This window comes from Chrysemys picta, chromosome 10 (assembly GCF_011386835.1).
Source record: "Chrysemys picta bellii isolate R12L10 chromosome 10, ASM1138683v2, whole genome shotgun sequence".
Classification (NCBI taxonomy): domain Eukaryota; kingdom Metazoa; phylum Chordata; order Testudines; family Emydidae; genus Chrysemys; species Chrysemys picta.
Window position 1 is genome coordinate 46,423,849 of NC_088800.1, and position 2,919 is coordinate 46,426,767.

At 52.4% G+C, this 2,919-nt stretch overlaps 1 protein-coding gene across 1 annotated transcript; it reads right to left on the minus strand.

Annotated features, from left to right (window-relative positions):
- Nucleotides 1–872: 872 nt before the first annotated feature.
- On the minus strand, nucleotides 873–2,919 carry LOC135973988 (uncharacterized). The gene is made up of 2 exons (XM_065559689.1): nucleotides 2,343–2,919; nucleotides 873–1,348 (listed from the first exon to the last, which is right to left on the minus strand). Exons 1-2 carry the CDS (start codon nucleotides 2,917–2,919, stop codon nucleotides 873–875), a joined length of 1,053 nt encoding a protein of 350 aa, XP_065415761.1.

Genomic DNA, 2,919 nt, shown 5'->3' on the forward strand with positions numbered 1-2,919 from the left:
AATAGCCTGGCTGGTGATTACTCACAGCCAGACAGCCGGGCGATTAGAAGAGACCAGCGGGAAGCGCTGTGCATCCGGGAGGCTTTGAAAGCAAAGTTCCTGAGTGAGCAGGGTAACCTGTGATTTTATAGTTTGTGTACTGAGAAGCTAAACCTGCCCCCGTTTCTTTACCCAGGTAATGTTGACTATCCTATCCAGTTACATACCCCCTTCACCCCCCCTCCAACACACGTGTCGAAATAAAAATAGTTCTACTTTGTTAAAGCACACCGTTTTCTTTAATACTGTTTTAGCGGGAATTTTTTAAAACTGGGACGCAGACTGTGGTGCGGGGCGGGTCTAGTGTTGTGATGCGAATGCAGCTTCTAAACTCAAGGATTGACAGGCTCCGCTGCGGTGGGATGCTTGTTTCAACGGAGCCTGTCACCCCTCCTGATCGGGACTGTGTGTATGGGAGGTCTATTTGACTTTGTGGCAGGGGGAGGACGGTTACAGATCCCATGCTGTGTGGCTCTGTGATCCTGTCTAAGGACCGGCGCTTAAGATCTGTAACTGCCCTCCCCCGCCACAAAGTCACAGAGCAACCCACCCCCCCCAACATTACATCAAAACAACCTCCCAGACTAACCGGGGCAACTAGTCACTGCATCACTGCACTGTGTATGTGCCCTGCTGCTGTGCCTGCCCCCGACTATGTACCCTGCCAAAGGAGACTGTCCTGTCCAATTTCCAACCCCCTTTCCCCTCCTCCTCCAAAAGAACATGATTGAAACAGTAGTTAACAGAAACGAATTTTTTATTATCAACTACACATGGCATTGGGAGGTGAAACTTGGACGTGGGCTTGTGTCAGGCGGTAAGGAAAGAACTTTTCAAATTTTGGGAAATGAGAGCCTTCTGCTACTAGAGCTCTCTGCAGGGGTGGAGTGAGAGTTAGCAGGGACTCTGCCGCCTCTCCTTCTTTGCACTTTGGGTGAGGTGGGTATGGGACTTGGTGGCGGGGGAGGGCGGTTAGAGATGGACTGCAGCGGGGCTCTGTCCTCCTGCCTCCGTTCCTGCAGAACATCCACAAGGCGCCGGAGTGTGTCCGTTTGCTCCCTCAGTAGTCCAAGCAGCGTTAGAGTCGCCTGCTGGTCTTCCTGCCGCCACCTCTCCTCCCGATCCATGTTGGCTTGGTGCATTCGGGTCAAGTTCTCCCGCCACTGGGTCTGCTGTGCTGCCTGGGCTTGGGAAGAGGCCATAAGCTCAGAGAACATGTCCTCCCGTGTCCTCTTCTTCCTACGCCTAATCCGCGCTAGCCTCTGGGAGTGTGATTCCAGGCTAGGTTGTGAGACAGTCGCAGACGGGGCTGTGGAAATGGGAAAAAGGGAGTGAATTCCTCTGAAAGATAAATGTAGTTGTGAACAAAGAACATAGTCTTTCTCTGTGAACAAGACCATGCACAGCACCTTTCACATGCGCACTCAGCACAAGGTCGAATTCTCGGCCTTCGCATTCTGTGCCTGGGGTCTTGAACAGCACATTTGAGAAGCGAGGCAGCACAACGGAATTTCTGTTGCAGGCAGACATGGTAAGCCGTACACTTGTGGCAGTTTAAAACTTTTATATTACCACTGGCCTCATTTCACATTTAAATCAATGTCAGTCCCTGCTGCCAGCAATCCGGCAAGCGGGAACTCTGCCCCTGTCCCACCCCCTCGCGGCTGTCCCCGGGAACGATCCCTTTCGGCTGCCCCTCTCCCGCCTCCACCGCGTGGCTGCAAACCAGCGGTTACAGTTCTGTAAAGGAACGGGAAAGCAGTCCCAACACTAACATTCCCCTACCTAATTAAAAGCAGGTCACCATGGCCGACATCACCCTGATGAGGATCTCCGAGAGCGACAAAGAGAGAATGCTCCGGGAAAGCCTCCAAAGACCAGGGCCGTATGCCGCCCTGCTGTGCAGAGCAATGATCCCCGAGTACCTGATAATCTCGTGGCGCGGCAACGTGTCGTACTTCGGAGGACCCAATAAGGCCGCTCTCCCCAAGAACCTCATGCAACGGCTTTCAAGTTACCTCCAGGAGAGCTTCATCGAGATGTCCCAGGAGGATTACTGCTCTATCCCCGCACATATAGACCGCATTTTACTGTAGCTGCAGTAGCAGGGAATACACAGTAGAGCGGCTTGTGCAGGACAATCACTGAAAACCGGACATTGCTAGATTTCTTTTCAAAACTTGCACTGCCCCTTACTAAACCGTTAAGCGCCTAGGGCACACTAATCATGAACAACCCATTCTTTTAATTGTTAATATTCCTGTTTTGTTAAAAATAAATGTTTAGATGTTTACAACACTTACTGGCTGATCCTTCACCAGATTCTGTGTCCGGGGTAATGGCTGGGGACGCTTCGTAGGGGATCTCTGTAAGGGTGATGAAGAGATCCTGGCTGTCGGGGAAATCAGCGTTGTGAGAGCTGCCAACTGCCTCGCCCTCCTCATCTCCTTCCTCATCTTCCCCGTCCCCTAACATGTCTGAGGAACCGGCCGTGGACAGTATCCCATCCTCAGAGTCCACGGTCACTGGTGGGGTAGTGGTGGCGGCAGCACCGAGGATGGAATGCAGTGCCTCGTAGAAACGGGATGTCTGGGGATGGGATCCGGAGCGTCCGTTTGCCTCTTTGGTCTTCTGGTACCCTTGTCTCAGCTCCTTGATTTTCACGCGGCACTGCGTTGCATCCCGGCTGTATCCTCTCTCTGCCATGTCTTTAGAGATCTTCTCGTAGATCTTTGCATTCCTTCTTTTGGATCGCAGCTCGGAAAGCACGGACTCATCGCCCCACACAGCGATGAGATCCAAGACTTCACGATCAGTCCATGCTGGGGCTCTCTTTCTATTCACAGACTGCATGGCCATCACTGCTGGAGAGCTCTGCAT